This window comes from Sodiomyces alkalinus (genome assembly GCF_003711515.1).
Source record: "Sodiomyces alkalinus F11 unplaced genomic scaffold SODALscaffold_1, whole genome shotgun sequence".
In the NCBI taxonomy this organism is placed as follows: Eukaryota; Fungi; Ascomycota; class Sordariomycetes; order Glomerellales; family Plectosphaerellaceae; genus Sodiomyces; species Sodiomyces alkalinus.
This window is the reverse complement of record NW_021167079.1, coordinates 1738803-1761307: the sequence shown is the minus strand read 5'-3', so window position 1 is coordinate 1761307 and position 22505 is coordinate 1738803. Positions and strand designations below refer to the sequence as shown.

General features: G+C 57.0%; 9 protein-coding genes across 9 annotated transcripts; 4 read left to right on the top strand and 5 right to left on the bottom strand.

The window, feature by feature from the left end:
- Nucleotides 1-623: 623 nt before the first annotated feature.
- SODALDRAFT_268792 (hypothetical protein) lies at nt 624-1773 on the top strand (the record flags this gene model as incomplete). Its single annotated transcript, XM_028607624.1, has 4 exons — nt 624-693; nt 778-793; nt 923-1146; nt 1220-1773. The coding sequence occupies 4 exons, from the start codon at nt 624-626 to the stop codon at nt 1771-1773; spliced, it is 864 nt and encodes a 287-aa protein (XP_028470028.1).
- A 730-nt stretch (nt 1774-2503) lies between these two features.
- SODALDRAFT_326396 (hypothetical protein) lies at nt 2504-4651 on the bottom strand. The gene has a single exon (XM_028610155.1). The coding sequence runs from the start codon at nt 4594-4596 to the stop codon at nt 2698-2700; it is 1899 nt and encodes a 632-aa protein (XP_028470027.1). The 5' UTR covers nt 4597-4651; the 3' UTR covers nt 2504-2697.
- Nucleotides 4652-5030: 379 nt separating this feature from the next.
- SODALDRAFT_326395 (DNA-directed RNA polymerase) lies at nt 5031-9976 on the top strand. Its single transcript, XM_028610154.1, has one exon. It carries the CDS (start codon nt 5271-5273, stop codon nt 9528-9530), a length of 4260 nt encoding a protein of 1419 aa, XP_028470026.1. The 5' UTR covers nt 5031-5270; the 3' UTR covers nt 9531-9976.
- On the bottom strand, nt 9557-11906 carry SODALDRAFT_354343 (hypothetical protein; the record flags this gene model as incomplete). Its single annotated transcript, XM_028613714.1, has 6 exons — nt 9557-9673; nt 9800-9828; nt 9952-10028; nt 10150-11579; nt 11753-11758; nt 11823-11906. 6 exons carry the CDS (start codon nt 11904-11906, stop codon nt 9557-9559), a joined length of 1743 nt encoding a protein of 580 aa, XP_028470025.1.
- Nucleotides 11907-12365: 459 nt separating this feature from the next.
- On the top strand, nt 12366-15282 carry SODALDRAFT_268110 (hypothetical protein; the record flags this gene model as incomplete). The annotated part of the gene is made up of 4 exons (XM_028607592.1): nt 12366-12843; nt 12911-13224; nt 13297-15077; nt 15186-15282. 4 exons carry the CDS (start codon nt 12366-12368, stop codon nt 15280-15282), a joined length of 2670 nt encoding a protein of 889 aa, XP_028470024.1.
- A 957-nt stretch (nt 15283-16239) lies between these two features.
- On the top strand, nt 16240-16861 carry SODALDRAFT_326393 (SGNH hydrolase). The gene has a single exon (XM_028610153.1). The coding sequence runs from the start codon at nt 16264-16266 to the stop codon at nt 16834-16836; it is 573 nt and encodes a 190-aa protein (XP_028470023.1). The 5' UTR covers nt 16240-16263; the 3' UTR covers nt 16837-16861.
- A 258-nt stretch (nt 16862-17119) lies between these two features.
- SODALDRAFT_347262 (hypothetical protein) lies at nt 17120-19302 on the bottom strand. The gene is made up of 7 exons (XM_028613295.1): nt 19090-19302; nt 18948-19002; nt 18644-18886; nt 18364-18557; nt 18044-18262; nt 17767-17936; nt 17120-17680 (listed from the first exon to the last, which is right to left on the bottom strand). Exons 1-7 carry the CDS (start codon nt 19188-19190, stop codon nt 17427-17429), a joined length of 1236 nt encoding a protein of 411 aa, XP_028470022.1. The 5' UTR covers nt 19191-19302; the 3' UTR covers nt 17120-17426.
- An 800-nt stretch (nt 19303-20102) lies between these two features.
- SODALDRAFT_10471 (hypothetical protein) lies at nt 20103-20899 on the bottom strand. The gene has a single exon (XM_028606478.1). It carries the CDS (start codon nt 20736-20738, stop codon nt 20196-20198), a length of 543 nt encoding a protein of 180 aa, XP_028470021.1. The 5' UTR covers nt 20739-20899; the 3' UTR covers nt 20103-20195.
- Nucleotides 20900-21061: 162 nt separating this feature from the next.
- SODALDRAFT_269535 (carboxylesterase A) lies at nt 21062-22405 on the bottom strand (the record flags this gene model as incomplete). Its single annotated transcript, XM_028607666.1, has 2 exons — nt 21062-21933; nt 22165-22405. 2 exons carry the CDS (start codon nt 22403-22405, stop codon nt 21062-21064), a joined length of 1113 nt encoding a protein of 370 aa, XP_028470020.1.
- Nucleotides 22406-22505: the final 100 nt, after the last annotated feature.

Here is a 22505-nt window from a genome sequence, read left to right as displayed (position 1 = left end):
CGGCTTTATTCACAATCCCCTCCCTATTGTGTTTTCTTCTTCATCAACTCACAATAGCCACCCAGTTCAGCTTTGACGGCATTCATAATAAGAGAATCCGAGGAGGAAAATAGCCCAAACGAAAGAAGAGTACGCAAAGAAAACTCGGTAACACGCACAGGCAAGGACGATTCTGTCGACTCTAGGTGGGCCTGGGCGGCTGTTACATAAGAAGGAATCTTTATCACGCTTTCAGCCGCATTTCTCACAAGGGATTTTGCATGAGAACCAAGCTAAGCCACATCCGTCCCGACCCTTGACCTCACCGACCTCCTCCACAGGCTCAGCACCCGCCACCATTTTGTCTACCCTGTCTATCGGGCACTTCAGCTAGGCTAGAATATTTCCACTTTCCTGCCACCTGCCCGATATCCGATTTCCCGACAAGGCTTCAACGCTCATCACCATCACCGTCATCATCACCTTTTTATTTTCTGGTGCTGCCTGCAAAACTCCCGCCTGATTGTCGCCTCAACTCACAACAGCCGGCACAAATTCCTACTTGCTCTTCGAGCTATTCTTGGGTTATTTACTTGGTCCTCTTCAACCCGACTGGACTGTCATATCTCGCTCGATACGTTACTATGGCGCCCCCTCCATCTGCCGACCTTCCTCTGTCTCAGAGGCTGCTGCAACTTGCGCAGACCCTGCAGTGTATGCTCCTTTGCCCCTATCCCGGCTGTTTGGCATCTCTGTTCCTCTGTCCCTGTTCGATGCTAACCCGAATGCCTTGACTAGTCGGTTGGTTTGCTGGGTATGTCTGATTCCCTCCCTCTCTGCCTCGACCGTCTCGCTTCTGCGACACGACACGCACAATCTTGATCATCCACAAAATGTTGTCCCCAACGCACTGTCGCGTCCACTGCTGACCGCAAGCTACCAGACACTTTGTCCTCATCCTCTGCACCTTCCGCTACTTCCTATCGTGGGTTCGCATGAACTACTATTCAGGCATAGCCAAATTATCCTACCGAACTGCCTTTTTCGCCGCGGCCGTCACCTATGGCATTGTCGTTTACAAGACTTGGAGGGCACGAGCTCGTGCCGGCGCCAAGAATCTCGCCCATCCTCTCACCATCATGGGTGACGAGAACGTCCAGTACCTTGGTGAGTTGCTTTTCCTCCTTTCCTTGCTCCCTCGCCTTTCAAGAACCTATCTGACCGCCTCTTTCACTTTTAGGAATGGCTCTTGTGTGGCTTCTCTTCCCTCAGTACCCTCTTGCTCTGCTGCCCTATACCATCTACTCGATCTTCCATGTGGCCACCTACTCTCGCGCCAACCTGATTCCCACCCTTAGCCCTCCCAAGCCCGTCCCCGCAGCAGCGGGCGCCTCCCCCAACGGAAAGCCGCAATATGCCCCGAACCCCATCGCCGAGAGGATCGGCGCTTTCGTCAAGCAGTACTACGACTCTTCCATGTCCATCGTCGCGAAGCTCGAGCTCGCCCTCTGGCTCCGCGTCTTCGTCTCCGCCCTCCTGTTCAAGCGCCGCTCCTGGATCCTGATCGCCCTGTACACCGCCTTCGTCCGCGCCCGGTACGCCCAGAGCTCGCACGTGCAGAACAGCGTGGCCGAGCTTGAGGCCCGCGTCGATTCGGCCATCGGCAACCAGGGCACCCCGCCTCAGGCGCGCCAGGTCTGGGAAGGCATCAAGAATGGCGCTCGTCAGTTCTACGTCCATACCGACATCAACCGTTACCTGAGCGGTGCTTCGGCCCCCAAGAAGACCTCTTAGGGTGGCTTTCGCAGGATCGACTCCCGCATCCGGAGGCGTCTTGCGTCTTTTGGTGATCAAAAAAATAAAAAAAGATGCCACGTACTCCCAGACCAAAAATGACATGGTCCGTGCATGGGGCCCCTCCGATAGTGGATAAGGGAACGGAGCGGAGCGGTGTACTTTAAAACACATGCGACTATGTGAATGGGGCCACGACGCTATGAGATGGACCTGACTGCAAGTTTCTCAGCCTTTGCGACTTCTTTTTTTCTTTTTTTACTTTGTGCGGGGGGAAGCTGGAGGAGGATCTGTGGGAGAAAAGCAGCCAAAAACGAAAAAGTGACGAGAGCATGGAGAATAGGGCGGGAGGAGGACATAGTGCCGTACATGACCCGAGCCGAATTTGTGACGAGGGTCTGTTTGGTGTGGCAGGCGTTGGTCGATACAGCGGCCCTTTTTCGCAAGCGTTCCTATTCCGGTCAGGGGTAATGGTTGGGTTGGCGTAGCAGACGAAAGAGCGAGACGTTAGTTTGTTGGTGAGCTGTAGGCTGTAGGCTGTAAGCTGTAGGACAGGACGCTGGGTTTCCCTGCTTTCTCATCTGTGTTACTGCTTAGCTAGTGTTAGCGATATCAAACATGGGGTTCCTGGATACATTGTTGCATATGCGTTGGCAAAGGGCTGCCTGGATGTGATTCTACGAGTGTGTGAATATTAATTCCCTTGAAGCTTGGAATTCGTTGAGATGATGCCCCGTGGTGCTCTGCATATATTCTCGGATATTGGTGCTCCGTTCGACTTTTTGTTTCTTTTTAACTTACAAAGCATTGTACACCAACATGCTGCCAATTCTATCATACAGCCACGGATCCAGTCAACTATTCAGCTTCTCTATTCTCCATTTTGTACAAAACATTTCCTGGTCAACCTTCCAGACCCTAGCATTACACACCAATCGTCTGCTTCCTCCAAGCATTGAGCTGCCGGTACATCCTGACAAACTCGCCATTGGCACGCCGTTTCAGCTCCGGGTCCTCCGGGTTCCTCGCCACAGCAGCCGAGGTGGCGGACGCAAGTTCCTCGGCACCCGGGTCAGCGACGCGGAGGCAAGCACGCAGGGCATCCCAGACCGCGCCGACGGGCCGGACAGGAGGGTCCTCATTCGGCATCTCGGGGACGCACACGCGCAGGGCGTCGGCGCACCACGCGGGGTTGGCGGTAGAGGCGGCGCGGCGGAGGACGTACTCGTACAGGACGGGCCCGCGCGGGGCGGCGCGCTGCGGGCGGAGACGCCAGGCCAGGCGCCAGAAGCGGTCGCTGTCGTTGCGGCGGAAGTAGGCGTCCAGCAGGCGCAGGAGGGCGGTGTCGGGCGGCGGGGCGGGCACGGCGCGGGTGAGGAGGTGTTCGAGGTTGGTCTGCACTTGGGTGGCCCGGGGACCGTGGGCGCCTGAGGTCAGGAGGGCTTCGATGATGGTGACGAGGGTGTCGTGGGTGAGGAGCGGGAGGCCGCGCTCGTGCATGGTTTGGAGAAGGGAGACGGCGAGGGCGGCGTGCGTGGGGGGGAGGTCTTGGTCGCGCGGGGAGGAGCGGAAGATGGCGCTGAGGAGGGCGGTTGCCTCTTCCGGGGTGGAGTCGGCTCCTCCTAGCTGGATTTCGCGGATGCGGGTGCGGGCTTCGTCGAAGGTCGTAGATGTGCCGGGTTCGGGTGCGGCCTCTGGTTGGACTCCCGCCTCGGATTCGATGGGCTGTGTGCGTGCCGTGAGGGGAGCGAGGGGACGGCGCACGGTTCCAGAGGTAGAGAAGAATCGTGTCTGCTGGGATCGAGCTGGCGACGACGCAGATGTCTTGGGTTTGGACGTGTTAAACAGCTTTCCGAATTTGCGGTGAAACTCCCTTTGCTCGGACTGCAGACGGATCTCCTCGACCTCCTTGCTCTTCCGGAGCTGTTTGCTCCACAACTCCTCCAGATTCAGCTCGGCACGCCTGGACTCGGTCATGACCTGGATGACGATCGTAGTGCCGAGCACGGGAGCGCCGAAACCTGACATGCGCCCGTCATCGTCGAAGTGGGCGGCTTCGTCACTGTGTAGGTCGATGGTGCCCAGGTTGACGCAGATCCAACCGGTCGTGATGCCGTCGTCGCCACCGGTGACCACGGCGTTCGTTCCGAGGAGCTTCGCCTTCCTGCGCAAACGGCGTAGCTTGGTGCGGAGGTCGCCGGGGCTGATGAGACCATCGGCGCTGGCCTCGACGCGGTGTTCGTTTCGGAGCCACTTGACGAGGCGGGACGAGGAGACGTGCAGGTGACGTTCGCTGCGGGCTGTGCCGAAGAGCATGAGGAGGTTTGGGCCCAAGGCCGGAGGAGGATCGAGGGAGCGCAGGTCGAGCAGATTTAGGTCATCCAGACCCATCTCTTCATAGACAAATTTGACCAACGGTTCGACGAGGGGCGGGGAGCCTTCGGGGATATCGGGGAGGCTGGCGGCATGGTCGATAGGGGCATGGAGAGGCGCCTCGACCTGGAGATACCAAGGCGTGTCGCCTTCTTTGTTTTCCGATGGGGATTCGGCGGTCGAATCGACGGTCTTTTGCGGCACTGCCTGGGAGTCTTGTCCATCCTCTTTGTCTTCTTTGACTTCATCCACAGCTGGCCTTTTGGTCGTCGTATTTGTGGTTATATACTGTCGTGGCTGGGCGAAGTCGGACCTCTGTATTGTGCGGCCGATGCGACGGGGGGACTGAAGAGCGGTGGCTGCTGGAGACGCAGTGGATGTGAAGGCCCTCAATACCGAAGTCCGGCATTGAAGGCAGCTGAAGGCTGATGTAACCGGTCTTGAAGCCATGTTTGTGAGCCACAGAGAGCGGCAGGACGAAATCAAGTTCGTGGGAAGGTTGATGTATATGAAGGCTGGAACTTCTAGATTACTCGATCAACGTCGAGCTTTCTTCGCACTCGACTCCACTCTACCAATTGACCCAATTGGATGCTGCACGTCTCGGGGGAGTGAGTGGATCCCATACGAAGTACATTCGACAAGTATCTTAACAGGCCCCATCACCTGGCAGCCCTTGGGGCCAAAGTCTGACAAGCGCGAGACCACGTGACCTTAATTAAACGGGTAGCATGTCAGGCGTTCTCCCCTCACATCCTATTGGTGGTAAAAGGTGGATCCAGGAGGTCCCCCGAAATTTTTTGCCCATTGCTTTTGCTGCACAGATTCGACGCCTCGACTCGCCTTCTCGCGATGTCCTTCCAGGTCCTTCACTTCGTGCTTCCACTTTCTCTCCCAAATTCTATCCACTACCTACTCCCATCGACTCTAATTCTTCCCCCTCTCTCTCTTTATCCATACCTATCCATCTTAATTCTTCATTCTTTCCTTTTAGCCACATGTATTTGATTGTATTTTGAGATCGTCGTCTTATCCTCCAGCTCCCCCTGGAGTCTGATCCGTCCCCTCCGACGCCTGTCGCGTGAGACGAACACAAGACGAACAGTCTGTCTCGCCTAGCAAACATGCTCCTACGACCCGGCCGAAGGAACTTCTCTCTCCAACATGCATCCATCTCCCGCCTCTCCAGACCAGTCGCAAGGACCCCGTCCCTGGCGTCTTTGCCTAGTCAAGTCTGCCGCAAATGTCTTGTCACCCACACCCAGCTTGGGCCTTCCAGGAGGAGGAGAAGCTTCGGCTCTCCTGCAAGCCCTTCTAATGCCCGCACTCTTGCCACAGCCATGGACGATGCGCACCTTTACCATGTAACCTCTTACGATACTCTCAAGTCGTCCATCCTGCCACAATACCAGCCGATCACCTCCCTCCCACGGCATCATGATTTGCGCCCCATCGACCCATCGGCGCCTCTTATGGTCCAAGAACCCTCTTCGCCTATCCCCCGAGCACGTACAAATCCGCACGGCATCCCCGGGGATGTCGACGAGATGATTGCCATCTTTGACGCCTGTCTGAGGATCGCCAACCTAGACCGGGCCGCCCTGGTCTTGAAGCGCCTTGGGACGATCGACGAGATCCCGGGCCACGATCTGATCCTCCTGGGTAACCGATACCTGCGTGCTTCGCTGGAGCAGTTGCGACTGCATCCGGACAAGAGGAGAGCGGAGGAACTTCACAAGTGGTACGAGCTCTTCGTCAGGAGCAAGGGCTTGCCCCAGACAGCCGAAACTGTCGCCTGCATGTTGAAGGCTTCCCTGCTCTCCGAGCATCAACCCGACAGGTTGGACCGTCTCGTCACGCGCTACATGAGCATGGCTCCAGGAGACGCTGGACTGCGTGTCCTTTCTATGGCCGACATCTTGAATGACCAGGATCTTGCTGTCATCACCGACATCTGTCCCACCTACAACCTGGCTCCTGATACAACCCCTGCAACATCCGACATCCCCGCAGATGAGGTCCAGGATGCCTCGACTGCAAACACAACAAGCACAAAGAATACGTCCGAGGACAATGTTCCCGAAGTTCTCGCCACACCGCAGAAGGGCTTTGGCTTGAAAACGTTGAAACAAACCCTCACACTCTTCGACAAGATGCCTCAGGACTGCGACATCTCGACACTTAGCCGGGAGCAACAGAGGGAAATCCAGGCTAGGCTGGAGCGTGATTGCATTGACGCCGCCGTGGAACGCTGGCGAGAGGAGAACGAGTCGTTGAAGAAAATGGGCTTGAACTCATCCGTGTCCAGCGCCTCTCTGAATTCCCGTTTGTACGATTGGCAGCTGGCCTTGGAAGCACGTCTCACCGAAGAAATGCAAAAGGTAGAAGAAGCTGAGGCCAAGCCCAAGAAGACGCCCGAGGACTACGACCGCTGTCTATACGGGCCCTTCCTTCGCATGTCAACCCCCACCAGACTGGCTGCCGTCACCATCCTGGGTACGCTGAGCGCCACCACTATGGCCGGCATCGACAGGGGAATCGCCCTCTCCTCCGCCATCAGCAGTCTGGCCAAGCTTGCAGAGGAGGACATCCAGTCGCAAGCCATGCTGCGAACATCCAAATTCAAATCGAAGAAGCGCCGCGTCGTTCACGTTCCCGGCAAGTCGTCCAAGAAGCTCGATGCCGCCCGCGCCGAGCTCGGCCCGGAGAGTCAGGTGGCCCCGGAAACCGCCACCAAACAGACCGATCCCGCACCCGACACGCCGTGGCCTGTCGCCGTCAAGGCAAGGGTGGGAGCCGCCCTGCTCTCGGCCCTCATCGACACCGCCCGCATCAAGGTCGTCAAGGAGCACCCGGACACCAAGACGCTCATCAGCCAGTACCAGCCCGCCTTCTCCCACGCCACCCAACTCCGGAGGGGCAAGAAGATCGGCATGGTGCTTCTCAATAAGGAGCTCGTCACCATCATGAAGCGCGAGCCGCAAGGCGACTTCCTGGCGAAACATCTTCCCATGGTGGTCGAACCGGAGCCCTGGTCGAAATTCGACAAGGGCGGCTTCCTCGAGAGCTCCGCCAACTTGGTCCGCATCAAGCACGGCGATAAGGACCAGCGCATCTACACCGAGGCAGCCATCGGCCGCGGCGACATGGACCAAGTTTTCAAGGGCTTGGATGTGTTGGGGAAGACGGGCTGGCGCATCAACACCTCCGTTTTCAACGTCATGCTGGAGGTTTGGAATAGCGGCGAACCCGTCGCCAACATTCCGGCGCTGAACCCGGATATTCCCATCCCAACCGAACCCCTTTCCTCGGCGGACCCGACGGAACGCCGGAACTGGATCCGTGCGGTCAAGGCCGCCGAGAACGAGCGGGGTGGTCTGCACTCTGTGCGGTGCTTCATCAACTTCCAACTCGAGATTGCTCGGGCCTTCAGGAATCAGACGTTCTATTTCCCCCACAATATCGACTTCCGAGGTCGCGCCTATCCCTTGCCCACCTACCTCAACCACATGGGTGCGGACCACGTCCGAGGCCTGCTTCGATTCGCCAAGGGAAAGGAACTGGGAGAACACGGACTGAAGTGGTTGAAGGTCCACCTCGCCAACGTGTACGGCTTCGACAAGGCCAGCTTGAAGGAAAGGGAATCGTTCGCCATGGACAACGTGGTCAACATCTTCGACTCGGCCACGAAGCCGCTCACCGGCAACCGCTGGTGGCTGCAAGCCGAGGACCCGTGGCAATGCCTTGCCACCTGCTTCGAGCTGAAGGCTGCCCTGGAGTCGCCGGATCCCGCCAACTTCGTGTCGCACCTCCCTGTTCACCAGGACGGAACCTGTAACGGCCTGCAACACTACGCCGCTCTCGGAGGCGACTCCTGGGGCGCTCGTCAGGTCAACCTGGAGCCCGGCGACAAGCCTGCCGATGTCTACTCGGCCGTCGCCGACATCGTCAAGGGATACATCGCCAAGGATGTCGAGGCGGGTCACCCCTTTGCTTTGGCGGTCAATGGCAAGATCACGCGAAAGGTGGTCAAGCAGACCGTCATGACCAACGTGTACGGCGTCACCTTCCAGGGTGCCAAGAAGCAGGTGTGCAAGCAGCTCGACGCGTTGTACCCGAACTTGCCCCAGGAGAGCGGCTTCAGCGCCATCGTCCTCGCTTCCTACATTGCGTCGCTCATCTTCAAGGCGCTGTCGTCCATGTTCCGAGGCGCTCACGACATCCAGTACTGGCTGGGCGAGATCGGCGGCCGGGTCTGCCGGGCGCTCTCCGCCGAGCAGCTCGAGCGCATCGCCAGCACAGGCATCATCCCGAACTCGTCCAAAGTGAAGAAATTCAAGATCAACGAGAAGAAAGATACGACGGACGATCTGCTGGCCCAGTTCCGGGCCACCATTGTATGGACGACGCCCCTCAAGATGCCCGTGGCACAGCCGTACCGAAAGAGCGGCACCCGCGTGATCAAGACTTCGCTGCAGGACCTGACCTTGACGGTGCCCGAGCGGTCTGACCCCGTCAACCGGAAGAAGCAGCTCCAGGCTTTCCCGCCCAACTTCATCCACTCGCTGGACGCCACGCACATGCTCCTGTCGGCCCTAGAGTGCCACGACCTCGGCCTCGAGTTCGCGGCCGTCCACGACTCGTTCTGGACCCACGCTGCCAACGTCGACGCCATGAACGCCGTCCTCCGCGACGCCTTTGTGCGGATCCACGAGGAGGACGTCATTGGCCGGCTCGCCGCCGAATTCGAGGCCCGCTACAAGGGCTCCATCTACCTGGCCAAGGTCAACCAGGGCACCGAGGTGGAGAAGAGGATCTCGGCGTGGCGCAAGAAGGCCAGGTGGTCGACCAAGGACGAGCTGCTTGCGGAATACGAGCGACAGCGCCTGCTCAAGTCGCAGGACCGCGCGGAGGTCGAACGCGGACGCCAGATGGTCACGCCCGCGAGCATCTTCGAGGACATGTCGGCGGCGGATGCCCTTGCCGAGCCCGAGGACATGCAGGAGATCCGTCTGGGCGACATACCCGAGGGGGCCAACTCGATCGAAGCCATCAAGGCCGAGGAAGAAGCCGCCGCCGCTGCCGAGGCGAGCGGGTTTGCCGCAGAGGTAGTGGACGAAGAGGACGGCATGCTGGACGACCACGACGCGGTCGCCGCCGATGAGTCGGCCGGCGAAGGCGACGCGGAAAGCGCGCGGCTTTCCGGGGTGCTGGAGAAGCTGAAGCGGTCGCATTTCGACAACGTCGTCAACGCGACCGGAACGAAGAAGAAGGCTGCGACCAAGACGATACAGATCTGGCTGCCGCTGTCGTTCCCGGCGATCCCTGCGAAGGGCGACTTTGACGTGCAACGTCTACGGAAGAGCGAGTACTTCTTCTCGTAAACCCGCTTCCATGTTGGGAAGACATGTCAAAGTGAGAGTTGGATGTGAGCAAGGACTAGCATGTTGCATGTTGATTTCATGATTCTGGGGAGCATACTACCGGGGGCAGAAGGGCTTGTCTGGATTGCCCTGTGCCTTTCTGCCTATATTGAGGCGTTGGTTGCATGTTGGTGGGGGATACACAGGCTGGCGTTGGATAGGCACAGAGCATATTTATATTTCTATGCTGGCGATTTGTACAACACAAAAAGAAAAGAAAAGAAAAGAACCTCGGGCGAGATTCGGAGGATGGATTCAGCTCGAGGAGGAGTTGTACATTGTTTGTATACTATACTACATATTAGGCCATCTGGTCTTATTTAGGGAGCCAGATGCTGTATCATACATAGCCTTGTTTTCAAGGACGATAAAAGATTCATACAAGTTTGAAGAATTTCTTCGGTGGCCGAGCGGACAATCTTGTGGGATGGTGATGTGATAGAGACGGGCACATATGGTCTGGATTTTGGTTCGTGACTTTCTAAAATGCGTCTAGTTGAGGGACGTCTAGCCTTCCTTCTTTTGCGAGGTCAGTCAGGCCATCCACATAATTCCGCTTCCATTGACCCTAAACTTTTACCGAACCACGGCACCTTTGAGCGAGGGAACGGTGCAGACGCCACCCGCCTCGGTCACCAGTTTCCCCACACCCTCCTTGCCCAGGTCCTTGACGACGGCGGCATCAAAAGCAACAGAAAGGTCCTCGGTGGTCGTGAAGCCCGGCTGGATGGTCTCCCACACCTTCTTCTTGGGGTTCAGCACGCCCTCGGGCTCGCCCTTCCAGCCGTCGAAGAAGACGCGGTCGCCGGCCTTGGCGTCGGCAGGCGGGGTGACCAGCTCGACGGGGCCCTTGTGGTCGTCGGCCTCGCCCTCCCGGAGGCGGGGCGACGCGGCGAGGACCATGGCGGACGACTTGATGCCGCGCATCTTGACGGGCTTCAGGTTGCACACGACGACGACCTTGCGGTCCTGCATGTCCTCGAGCGGGATCAGGCCGTTGAGGCCCGAGCAGACGGTGCGGCAGACCTGGCCCTCGTACTCAGTGGTGTCGTCGCCGGCTGGGTCGCCCATGGCGATGGTCGAGACGTAGAGGGAGTCGGCTTCCGGGTGCTTGACGGCCTTGAGGATGTGGCCGACGCGCAGGTCGATGAGGGAGGGGGAGAGGGGTGCGGCGGCGGCGGCGGCGGCGGGGGCCTTGGGCTGCTTGGGGGCTTTTTCTTTCTTTTCCTTCTTTGGTTTGGCGTTGTTGTTGCCTTGGGCTGCGGCCGCGCCCGCCTGAGGGGCCTTGTTGTTGTTGTTGTTGTTGTTGTTGTTGTTGTTGTTGTTGTTGTTGTTCTCCCTCTTCTCCTTGGTGCGATCGGGGAGGGCAGCTGGCTCGCCGTCGACAGCAGCAGCAGCCTTCTCCTTCTCCTTCTTGAGACGCTCCTTCTCGGCCTTGGCGTCGACGGGGGGCTTGACGTAGCGGACGTCGTCCAGGTCCACGGCGATCTTGTCCGGGTCCGAGACGGCGAGGTCGAAGGCGGCGGGCGTGTTCTGGACGAAGTCGAGATGGCGGACGATGTGCGGGTAGCCGTTCTGGCCGGTACGTTGGTCCGCAGACCAGCAGGCCACTAGGGGTCGGACGGCAGCATAGAGGGCGGTGTCGGCGCGGCTGGGCTTGTTGCCGAGGAGGGTGGTGCGGGTGCTGAGGTGGGAGTTGACGGTGTCGAGGATGGGACGGAGCTGGGCGTCGTCGGCAGAGTTGGCCTTGGCGTGCTCCTCGACGCGCGAGGCGGTGGTGAGCCACTGCTGGATCTCGACCTCCTCGGTGGGAGTGTAGGTCTGGGCAGAGACGGGCTGCATCTTGATGACGGCGGCGGCAGCGGTGGTGGTGGTGGCGGTGGTGATGCTCCGAAGGAGGTTCGGGCGGACTATGGACCTGATGGGCAGCAGCTTGGCGGTTTGTTGAAGAGACAATGCGCAAAGGCTGAATCGTATGAGGGAGCGATAGGCAGGTTTTGGTTGTCTGTTCTTGATGTGGAGAAGTCAAGGTCGACGTTGATGATGTCTGAAGGAAATTTCCCTTCTCTTGTGTATTCGAAGGTAGCGGGGTAGCTGGATCGTGCCCCGCCATTCTGCCCTGAGTGGCCGCCCGGGATTAACTGGGGATTAACTGCCACTGATGGGAAAACCTCGTGACTTACGCCACTCTATGTGGCGTTGGTGCAGTTTTTGGGAGTATCCTATTGGCCAGATGAAACGCGTTCAAGCCACAGGAGTAACCAAACCGCGTCTGATCCAGTGATCACGCATCCTCTTCGCGTTTGCCCAGTAGAGATTCGAGATTCGGCACGTCATGAAATCTTGAACCCCTCGCGACCCACGAGCAGTTTCCCTTAGGCAACCACGACCTCAAACCAATTGTTGCTCATGCCTTACGCCTTTCTGTAATATTCCATTTTCTTCATTTTTTTTTGTCACCCTACGCTCAAACTGATTGTTACGGACTCCTTAGCCCCAGCTGAGAATTTTCTTTGTTCTCTGACCTTGATCTCAAATCCGACTGTTCTCCCACATCACATCGCTTCCATTTCGGCATGATATTCTCTTCTGAGGGGATGTATCATTCCATTATTCGAAGACTCCCATAATCCCAACGAACAATACTTGTTTCTATCACACCACTGTCCGCGATTTTGATTGATCCATAACAGCCTCAACCTGTCTATCCGAGCTTTCGCTTCCAAAGTTGCAGATCCGACTCTCCCGCAATCAACCATGGCCCTCCTATCTTCAGCCTCCGAAACTGACTCGATCATGTCGCGGACTCAATCCGTCATCAGTCCCAATTCGTCACCGTCGGCCGTAGAGTCTCCTCCGGCGATGCAGTCCGTTACACCCGAGGCGAAGCAAGAAATTCTCGATGAAGAAGAAAAGGCACGCCTGGCCAATCTCAAAGAAGAAGAGAAGCGACAGGCTGCTCTGAAAAGGAAGCGAAAGAACAAGAAACCGGAGACGAAGGCCGAGAGAGAACAAAAGGCCCGCGAGCTGGATGACCTGTTGCGGAAGAGTGCCGCATTCAGCGACATTCTCACCAAGAAGACGCAGGTCTTGGGCCGTGTGGGCAGCGGTTTCGATGGCAAGGCCCTTGGAGAACATGACCTTGAGATGGCCAAGCAACCCAAGTCTCTAGTTGGCGGGACGATGCGCGACTACCAACTTGAGGGCCTCACATGGATGTACGAAATTTGCCAGCAGGGCATGTCCGGCATCTTGGCCGACGAGATGGGTTTAGGTACAGTCTTAGTCCCTTTGCTTCCTTCTCTTCTTTCACAAGCGCAAAAGGCTAACCCGAGCCACAGGCAAGACTGTCCAAGTCATCTCCTTGATTGCTCTCCTGCGCGAGGAAGAGTACCTCGGACCTCATCTTGTCGTTGCACCCCTGAGCACTCTGTCGAATTGGATCAACGAATTCAAAAAGTGGTGTCCTTCCATCCCTGCCATCTTGTACCACGGAACGCCACAGGAACGTGCACAGATGTGGAAGACCAAGGTCGCGAGGCACCTGAGCGGCGGACGCCCGACCGAGAAATTCCCCGTCGTCTGCACATCTTACGAGATTCTCCTGAGAGAAAAGGCATCTCTTTCCAGAGTCAATTGGGGCTTCATCATAATTGTACGTGCTCAGCAGTTCCCCTTCCCCATTCAGTCACACGTCAGACACAAACAATCAACTGACAGAGCCTAGGATGAGGGCCATAGGATGAAAAACTTCGATTCAAAGTTGTTCAGAGAATTACGGACCTTCTCGTCAGCCACTCGGATGCTAATTACCGGAACCCCTTTGCAAAACAATCTCAGGGAGCTATGGTCGCTGCTACACTTCCTGCTTCCGACCATCTTCACCGACTGGGATGCTTTCGAATCCTGGTTCGACTTTAGCGATCTGGAGGACGCCGAAACGACCAAGGAGTTCATCGGGGACCGAATGAAACAGGAACTCGTCAAGAAGATTCATCTCATTCTGCAGCCTTTGCTGCTACGAAGAATCAAGGCCGATGTGGCCAAATATCTTCCGAAGAAGCGCGAATACATCTTGTACGCACCACTGACCGAGGAACAGCGCGATCTTTACCACGCCATTGCCGACACGAATGTGGACAGCCGTGCCTATCTCCAGAACAAGGTCCTCTCTTCTCTCACCGCGGCCGCGGCCTCCTCGGCGGCCCCTAAGGACTCGAAGCAGGCGGAAAGTGGTGTTGGCGCCAAAAAGATCTCACTACCAGTCCGAAGCAGTCCACGGAAGACTCGAGGAGACTCCAACGATGCGAGTCTGGCAGCACCCAATGCATTTTCCTTGATGATGGGCAAGAAGGCTAGAGGCCGCTCGCCCATGGCCAAGGCAGAATCGTCGGCTGAATCATCGGCGCTCTCGTCGGTCCCATCGTCGACCCCGTCGTCCAGCAAGCAGTCCTCTGCTCCGGCCAAGAGGAAGAGCCCACCCACATCGGAGACACCCCCGTCGAAGAGCGCCAAGTCGAGCCGCCACTCTACACCGGCACCGGCGCCGGCGCCGGTGTCCACCCGAGGCAGTCGCAGAAGCACTCGACGGGCTCGTTATACCGAGGCAGATTCCGACGAGGAGAAGCTCTCTGACGATGAGTTTGAAGCAAAGTTGGCGGAGGAGGTGGCCAAGGAGACGGCCCACGAAAACGAAAACGACCATGTACCCGGCATGACACCAGAAGAGGTCGAACGCACGCACAGCCTGGAACTTGCCAAGATGGAAGTGGCGAGGAAGAAAATGGGCAACCCGCTGATGCAACTGCGTCTGGCTGCAAACAGCCCCCACAACTTTTACAACCCTTGGGGCATCGCCGGCGGGGCCGAGGTCGACGAGACCGTCGTTACGGCATCGGGCAAGATGCTCCTTCTCGACCGTCTGTTGCCGGCCCTGTTCGAGCGAGGGCACAAGGTCTTGATCTTCTCGCAGTTCAAGACGCAGCTCGACATACTGCACGACTATTGCGCCCTGCGGAAGCTGAACGTTTGCCGGATAGACGGCAGCGTGTCGCAGGAGGACCGGCAGCTCCAGATTGACGAGTTCAACAAGAATCCCGACTTGAAGGTGTTCTTGTTGGCCACCCGAGCTGGTGGGCAGGGCATCAACCTCACGGCTGCGGATACGGTCATCCTCTTCGACTCGGACTGGAACCCGCAGCAAGACCTTCAAGCCCAGGATCGGTGCCACCGTATCGGGCAGACCAGGCCGGTCATTGTGTATCGGCTAGCCACAAAGGGCACTGTCGAAGAGCACCTGCTTCTTAGCGTGGAGGCCAAGCGGCGACTTGAGAAACTTGTCATCAAAGGTGGCAGCTACCGCACTATGGGGCAAAAATTGAAGAAGGAGGAGGAGGAGCTCGACGAGGAGACGTTGAAGGCGCTGCTCCTCAAGGATGCTCAGGTGTATAAGAACACTGGTGCTGAGGAGATCTTGAGTGACCATGACCTGGACATTCTATGCGACAGGTGAGTCGAGAGGGGACCCCAAAGCCTGTGCAACTGCCGGGGGGGAGGGGGTGAAAAACTGCAGCCAGTACGTTTGCAGCCAGTACGTTTGCTGACAGGTTCGAACAGAAGCGACGAAGCCTACGAGCGTGCAGCCGTGGGCAAGGGGAACGCCGATGGCTTCAAGGTCGTTGAAACCGGTGCAAACGGTATTCTGACAGCTTGAACCCGGCCTTGCTGAGGAAAATTATGATTGTCTTCTCTAGACCAGTCTACAAGCGTGTGGGCCATCTTCATCGAATCTGCATGTCCGTCGATGCCACGGTTAACGAAGTTAGGACGTGGCGCATTCTGGCTTAAGCATAGGCTTGTGGGAAGAACCATATATGCTCTGATTGAGAGAGGGAGAGAGAGTTAATACTCCTGATTTGGTCTTCAACGTCTCAAACCCCGCATTCTATACAATCACAGCCCTCCGAATCCCCCGTGTCGCTCTATTTGGGCAACTGGCTCATATTTCTGCTATGGACGGCGTAGGTTTCTTTTCCCTCTGGGATATTTCGGGGCCAGGAAGTTGAGCAAAGCAATGGAAACGATACGTGCATTTCTATTTCACCGTCCTGCAGCTTCATCCGGACTTCGGGTCAAGGGATGTGGGGGACGTAGCATCGGCGACCCTACCAGACAATATACGAATTAATATCAATTAATACCGGTACCCGATTCATCCCCGCGTGGACTGGCACCGGGACATGCATGTAATTTATTTCTACGGTTCTGACAGTGGCAGTGTTGACACTGGGGCTTACACGGCATGAGCGGTGATTCTGTGAACGTTCACTCCAAAACCATGTAAATAAAGCCTCTCATATCCCCCCTTTACCGTAGAACGACAGAGCCAATCATTGTGTCTTTTCGTGGTTTGCCGAGTCCTTAACGCTATCTATCACATTGCCATCATGTTGTCCCCTCTATTCCTTGTGGCTCTGGGCCTCCTGTCGGGGGCTCTTGCCCAAGAGAAGATCAAAATCAGTAAGGAAACACATGCCTCCTCTTCATATTCTCAGGGAGAACCTGCTTGTTCGGGGAGTAGTGGAAATGGCCGTGCCGCTTGAGCCTTGCGAAGCTGACACTCCAGACGACATCAAAAGTGCCCCTCGGCGACTCCATCACGGAGATCACCTGCTGGCGGGCCATAGTCTGGGACATGCTCGTCGACGAAGGCCTCGCCGACGTCGTCGACTTTGTGGGCTCGATGAACAACAACCCGCAGAACTGCGTCGCCCAGTCCGGGTCCTTCGACCTGGACCACGAGGGCCACTCGGGGTGGCTGGCCATCGACATTGCGAACCAGCATCTGCAAGGGTGGCTGGCGAGCACGAAGCCTGACATTGTGCAGTTCATGCTCGGCACCAACGACGTGTTTCAGGGGAGGGCGACTGGCGACATCGTGGCGGCGTACACGCGCATGGTGGACCTCATGAGGGCCTCGAATGCGGAGATGAGGATCATTGTCGACCTGGTGATTCCGATTGCGTTTGGCAGTCAGGGTGTCAATGCGCTGAATGCGCAGATTCCCGGGTGGGCGCAGCGGCTTGATACCCCTGAGTCGCCTATTGAGATTGCGGACTGCTCGGCCAACGCTGGGTATACGACGGGCATGCTGCGGGATGGTGTGCATCCTAATGCGGAGGGTGATGCTCTCATTGCGAGGCAGGTCGGTCCTATTCTCATTGAGTATGTGAGGGAGCTGGCGGCCGAGAGGGGGTTCTGCGTGTAACTCGGAGATGGTGGAAGGAAGGGGGCTTCTGTCCCTGAATCCTCACCATTAGTAGGAACACTACGGAAATATTCTTACCTAGTCTTGTACTAGTCTTACACACTGCTGAGTCCGTATATTGAGAGTTACCTGTTCGGAATGATAAAGGAACAGTCGTCTACAAGCGGATGGACTCGTTTAGTCGTCTTGAGGAGCGGCAGTGGGAGGGCGGTCGAATACGACTCGTATAGCCAAGGAGAGAGGCAAGGCAATCGACAAGTGAAAATGTGAAACCCGAATAATGAGTACGTGTCTGCTATTGTTGTAGCCGGTAAGGTAGGCACAGCTATCTAAAAGGTGTACTAAAGCGAGGGTGCAATACTGAAGTAAAGTGGCCGTATCCGAAGCGGCCAGTTGTCGAAATAGGGGGGCGAGGAAGTAAAAGATAGGAGTGGAAAAAGCCAAGGTACAAACTGCACCCACACCCCATCCTCCACTTGTACGAAATCCCCGACATTCTCTACGGCCCTGTAATTGACATGTCTCGGTCTCGCAATCCGAGACTGGCCGAAGAGTCGGGATTTGTCCTGAGTGCTGACTTCGCTTAGACTCTAGAGGCACTGGGAGTACCAGTCGTTCTGCCTCTGGCAGGTCCAAGGAGCAACGCAATGGGTCGGACCATTCCAGCCGTTGCCGCCGCACTGTTCCCACCGGTCGGCAAGGGCGCCAGAAGGAGGAGGGGGCGAAGGGCCAGGGCTGGGACCGGGGCTGGGACCAGGGCTCGGGCCGGGACTCGGGTTGCCGCCGTTGCCACTGCCAGGAGATTCTCCCGAGATGGGGTTGTCGCCGGGAAGAGCGGCGAAAGCTGCAAAAAAGAAAAAAGCCCGAAGACATAACTCATCAGCATATATAATTTCAAGTGGAAAAAAAGGGGCTGGACGCCAAACTTACGTCCGTTGATGTCCTCGTTGACAAAGCTGGGGAGCTTGCACTGGTTGGCGGCAGCGGCGGACTGCTCCTGAAGCTGAGGGCAGAGGACGTTGCAACGAGCATCCATGGCACGCTGCAGGGCATCACCCCGCCAGCCGAACATGTAGTCGCCGTGCTGGCCGTATCCGGTCCTACGTTTTTGTGTACCCATTGTCAGTCTCGGATCCCAGAGACATCTCTCTCATGCCCAGGGAAAAGGGGCACACATAATGACTGTCATCTTCCGGAAAAGACTTACACGTCACCAAAGCTGAAGACGAAGGGCTGCGAGCCGTCCTCGGGCCACTCGGCCAGGTTATTGAATGGGCGGGTGTCCCACATGATCTCGAAGAAGAGCTGGGGAAGCTTGACTGGGTGGCTGGCGGGGCAGGGCGCGCCCATCTCGAAAGTGCCGCCGACGGGATAGGCGACGTGGCTCTTATGGTCGGGGGTATCGAGGTTGACACCATCCCAGCACCTAACAAGCAAAGTTGAGACGTTAGCTATGTCGTATCTCTGCGTCTTGTCTTGGGACATGCTCCCATATGGCATGTCATACGGTTAAGAGTAAAGACTTACGTGGGGAAGAAGAGGTTGGTACGGATACCGCCCGGGCAAGGCCTGGTAGGGAAGTGTCTTGTGTCGGTGCCGGTGCCCGGTGCGCCGCTTTCACCTCCAAAGTTGGCGTCAAAGCACCGGAAGCTGGACTGCTGCTGGTCTAGGGTATTCCGGTCCTCTCGGAGGAAGGGGTTGCCGACAAGCATACGGAAGCCCTGGGATGTTCGCGTTAGACCTTCCTTCCCGCCCGCCCTTTTTTCTTTTTTTCTTTAACATATAATGGGCCCGTTGCAGTACTTACAGGTGCAAAAGCGGTGACACTGCTACCGTCATAAGGGTCGATATAATAGATGGTCATGCCGCCGTCGGCACCCTCGAGGAACTGGTTGGCAAACTGAGGCACACGGATCAGAGTCCCGTTGCGGGCCCGGAAGTACATGTTCGCGGTCCAGTAGTTCGAGAAGTTCTCGCTGAAGGTGCAAGTCGTGCAAGTGCTTCTGGCCACGAGGTCATGGGACATGTCCATGGTAACATCGAAGGAGTTCTATAGCCATCGGTCGATCAGCAGGGGGTTCTTTTCCACTCGGGGTCTGTTTTTAGCTTACACCGCCGACGATCTGGTGCACATGGCCGGATGGATTGGCACCGGGTTGGACGAGACTGAGAGGAAAGTCAACTGGTTGGATCTTCGAGACGTGGGACGGGTTCGTGTTAGCAGTATCATCGCTTTGTTGAGTCGAGGCTTACGGGTCGAGACGGTTAATGACGAGCTGAGAGCAGGAGAATCTCAGCATGGCGCTGACGCCCGAGGCGCCAACGAGAAGAGCCCCGAGACTCTTAGGGAGCATGTTGTCTTCGGAGGCTTCCCACGTGTTGGGAAGGATGAAGGATCAGAGAGGTGACAAAAGTGAGCCCGTGAAATAAATGATGTGTTGACAGCTCTGGGATGCTGATCTGCTCTCTATCTGCCAGAAGAACCACTGAACCAGACTCCATGAAAAGCATAACCTGATCCGTCGGGGCCTGTATATATACTCTCAGAGCTTGTCCACAGTAAGAGAAACATCACAAACCTTGGGGTGATTCAAGAGTTGCCCGGCTCGGGGCCTGGGTGTGAGTTGGGGGTGCAGGGTTACCGTGCTACGTACGGATACCATCCCCGACCTCCCTCGACCCACCGCGGGAAAGGATGAACTTGTCACTTCTTCCTATTCGGAGTCTCTAAGACGTCCGGAATATACGTGTATGTCGTAGCTAAGAATAGTGCGGAAGATTATCATCACAAGTATGTTCACGTGGGTATCTCTCCGACTCCAGCATGAGGGCGAGTTAAGCAAATGTTGGCGGGCTAACAAAAACAACGGAGAACAACGGCGATATCGCGGGCCCGCAAAGTGCCACTCCCGGACCTGTCATCTGTCGAGGCGTGGGGTGGTCGGTGGTTGAACCAAATCGAGAGCCTCGCACTGTAGTCTGTCGGCATATGCCCGCATGGGCGGCATGACACATTGACACCTTCTCGCTTCGGCATGATGCATGCTGTAGCCTGTGGGTTAGCGACGTAGGGTAGTAACAGAGAGCGAAAAGAAATCCTGGACTCGGTGCAGAGCCGTACGACCGGTTCTCTTTTGGTTGCGGGGTGGTGTAACCGTTGTTTAGGCTATGCATTGTTTCTCCGATGTCAAAACAGCCGACTGGTCCCCCGGACTCCCCCGGATCTGTCGAGGTCGAATGTGGAAGGAAACTCCTTGTCCGGGCTTCCGCTTTGGGAGTAGGCGGGAGTCGCGGGACGTCCGAGCGGCGTGTGTCTTGACAGGAAAGGGGCGACGCCAAGTTCCAACTTTGGGCGAAGTTCAAGGGTCATGCGAGGCTGTAATGTAAGTTGTAACTCGTGAGATGCGGTTTCTAATATTGGTATCCATGGTCATAATGCAGGGTTTGCCGCCTATTTTTGTTTGGTTCGTCCAACGAGAAACGACTGATTCATCGTCACATCTCTCGACTTTTGTCATCAGACCGTTCGTTAAGCAGCGGGCTTCAGGAATCTGGCCATCTTGCAGCCCTGTTCCTGTGAGGGAACAGAGGAAGTGGTTGCTTACCGCCTCTGCGGCCTCTCCTCTTCTGGTCTTGGTATCACTGCCCACCCCAAGCTCTGATGAACCAAACTCCGAGGAGCCAAGGCGGAGCATAGGCCCTCCGTTTGTCTTGTATCGTTGGAAGGATGGTGAAGTTTTGTGTTTGTGGCGTTGAAGAGAATCTGGAGACCCGAGACCGTTGCGAAGAAGTTGAATTGGACGTGGAATCCTGCGTGGTGATTGGTGGACTTTCTTCGACCGGTAGGAGGATCCCGAGTATTGTGCGGACCATCTCCTTTTCGTATGTTGCCTTGCCGCCATGCCACCTTGCCACCTCGACTCAAGTTCTTGACCGATTTACAGGACAAAAGAAGAAAAAGAAAAAGAAAAGACGCTTTCATCATGGCGGACCGTAATAGATCCGTATCTTACATGCCAATTCTAGTCAAAGAGGTAAACTCAAGTCTCAGACCAAAACCGCAGTCCATCTGTCACATGCATACACGACGTGACGACATGTTCCGGCCTCTGCATCCCCTTTCGCTCGATAGCGGCCGTGTAAATGTCGACGTTCCATTCCGAGCCCAACTCGTTCTCGTCGCTCGACTCCTCCCGGGCTCCCGCTCCAGCATCGGCACAGTCTCTCACACTGGCAAATCCACCTGCGTCTCGACCGTGTCGTCCAGTTGGCTGATAGTCTTGACGTTCAGACCAGGCGCATCGCCGCTCAGCCAGTGCCGCATCGTCACGATGGCCGCTTCGTATTCCACCGCTATGCTGGCGTCGATGGCGTTGAAAGGGAGCGTCTTGTCCCAGGCGTGTTTCTGGCCCGGCACAACCCTCGAGGTGACGACGCGCCCGGCCTCCTTGGCCCTGTCGGCAAAGTAGAGGCCTTCGGCCAGGAGCATGTCGTGTTCGCACAAACATAGATGCAAGGGCGGGAGTTTGTTCATCATCTCGGCCGGCATGAGGCCGGGGGAGAGCCGCGGGTCGTGGCGCTGCGCGTGGGGGATATACGGGTGTATGTAGCAGGCGTCGAACAGGTCCGTCATGCTGCTCGGTAGCGTCTCTTCTGGCTTGGAGGACCTCTCTCGCTTTTCCGACCGGCTGATGGTCCAGTCTAACGGTGGATAGAAGAGGACCATGCCCGCGATGGAATCGAGCGCTTCTCCCGCCGGCAGTGACGGTGGCATCTCGTACCTCCAGCGGGAGGGGTCCTGCAGAATGACCCAGCTCGAGAGGGCCAGGGTCGCGCCGGCAGAGAAGCCCGACAAGATGATGTTGTCCGGGTCGATGCCGAACTCTTCGGCCCTCTCGCGTAGCTGGAGGATGGAGTCGACGCAGTCTTCCACCGGGGTGGGGTACGGATAGCCCGGTGCGAGGCGGTATTCCACGGAGAAGACGACAGCATCAAAGGTATCCTGGACGGCGGCGACCCAGCGGGCATCGTCGGTTCCGGAGCCGAGGAGGAAACCTCCGCCGTGGAAGTTGATGAGCGCAGTGCGTTTGCGTTTGTCTATGTCTTTGTCCTTCCCTTTGCCTTTGCCTTTTCCTTTGCGTCTGCGTTTGTGTTTGTGTTTGTGTTCGTGTTCGTGTTCGTGTTCGTGTTCGTGTTCGTGCTTGTGCTTGTGTTTGCTCTGCATGCTTGCAGCTGATGCCGGCCCAAACTCGGACTCCATCTCCGATATGGATGCAGATGCAGAACCGGACGTGGATCTCGTGGGCCCGTCGGCCTCACGGCCCTCACCCGGAGATCCGGCTGAATTGCGCTCCCACACGTACACGCGGATCGCCTTTGGCCCCTTCCACCTTGACAAAGTTGAATCGACCCATATGGTCCGAGTGGGTGGGGGAGGAACGGGGGCGGTGCGATTGCTGAGAGTAAAGGATAGAGAAGCGGCGGATCTCAGGACGGCGGCTTTCACGGCAAGACGCCATCTCGAGACGCCTTCGACGGGGTTAACGTCCAACTCTTCACCTTCAGGCATGCCGGGGCTCGGGGGTTCTGAGTCTTTTGACATTTGGACTGGCGTGTAATTACGGTGTAGTAGTGAACCTAGTAGAGAGTCGAGACTGGGAGGAGCCGAA